Source organism: Numida meleagris, unplaced genomic scaffold (assembly GCF_002078875.1).
Source record: "Numida meleagris isolate 19003 breed g44 Domestic line unplaced genomic scaffold, NumMel1.0 unplaced_Scaffold462, whole genome shotgun sequence".
Taxonomy (NCBI): domain Eukaryota; kingdom Metazoa; phylum Chordata; class Aves; order Galliformes; family Numididae; genus Numida; species Numida meleagris.
The window spans coordinates 46122-47342 of record NW_018364678.1 but is presented as its reverse complement, the minus strand read 5'-3'; the positions used below and the strand labels follow the sequence as shown (position 1 = coordinate 47342).

At 63.2% G+C, this 1221-nt stretch overlaps 1 protein-coding gene across 1 annotated transcript in view; it reads left to right on the top strand.

The window, feature by feature from the left end:
• Positions 1–6: 6 nt before the first annotated feature.
• The window catches only part of LOC110391698 (spectrin beta chain, non-erythrocytic 2-like), a gene marked incomplete at its 3' end in the record, with an annotated part of 3290 nt that continues 2075 nt past the window's right edge, over positions 7–1221 (top strand). The window contains 2 exon segments of the mRNA XM_021383655.1: positions 7–780; positions 868–1176. Coding sequence (XP_021239330.1) covers positions 737–780; positions 868–1176 — 353 coding nt within the window.

Below are 1221 nucleotides of genomic sequence, written 5' to 3'. Positions count from 1 at the left end.
TGAGTTGGGTTGGAAGGGTCCTTGAAGGTCATAGAAGGGGTTGAGTTGGGTCAGAATGGTCCTTGAAGGTCATAGAAGGGGTTGAGTTGGGTTGGGAGGGTCCTTGAAAGTGATAGAAGGGGTTGTGTGGGTCGGAAGGGTCCTTGAAGATCACAGAAGGGGTTGAGTTGGGTTGGAAAGGTCTTTGAAGGTTATAGAAGGGGTTGAGTTGGGTCGGAAGGGTCCTTGAAGATCACAGAAGGGGTTGAGCTGGGTCGGAAGGGTCCTTGAAGGTCATAGGAGGGGTTGAGTTGGGTTGGGAGGGTCCTTGAAGATCATAGAAGGGGTTGTGTGGGTCGGAAGGGTCCTTGAAGATCACAGAAGGGGTTGAGTTGGGTTGGAAAGGTCCTTAAAGCTTATAGAAGGGGTTGAGTTGGGTCGGAAGGGTCCTTGAAGGTCACAGGAGGGGTTTGGGTTGATTCCGAAACCTCCTGAAAGACCTGAGCAGCGCAGAGCGGTTCCGCCGGAAGGGCCTCCCCCTTTTCCTCGGCTCCAGGTCCGCCAGGTGCAGGACGACGCGGCCCGGCTGGAGAAAGCCTACGCCGGCGAGAAGGCGGCCGACATCCGGCGGCACGAGCGGGCGGTGAGCGAGGCGTGGGCCGAGCTGCGCGGCAGCAGCCAGGACCGCCGGCGGCTGCTGCTGGACACGGTGGACAAGTTCCGCTTCCTCCGCGCCGTCCGGGACCTGCTGCTCTGGATGGACGGCGTCCGCCTGCAGATCGAGGGCCAGGAGAGGCCGCGGTGAGCGGGGGCTTTGGGGCCGGGTTGGGGGGCGGCGGCGCTGAGCGTGGCCCCGTAACCCCCCCCCTAACTTGGGGGGTGGCACAGGGACGTGTCTTCGGCCGACCTGGTCATCAAGAACCACCAGAGCATCAAGGCCGAGGTGGAGGCGCGGGCCGACAGCTTCGACGCCTGCGTGGCCATGGGCACCGCGCTGCTGGACAAGGGGCACTACGCCGCCGACAAGGTGCGGACACCCCGCGACCCACGGCCCCCACAGCCCCACGGCCCCATGGCCCCACGGCCCCACAGCCCCACGGCCCCGTGCCTTTGTCTGTCTTCATCCTCATCCCCAAGTCCCCATCCCCTCATCTGGTCTTGTCCCCATGTCCCCATCCCCTCTGTCCTCATCCCCATGTCCCCACATCCCCACGTCCCCATGTCCCCATCCCTTTGTCTGTC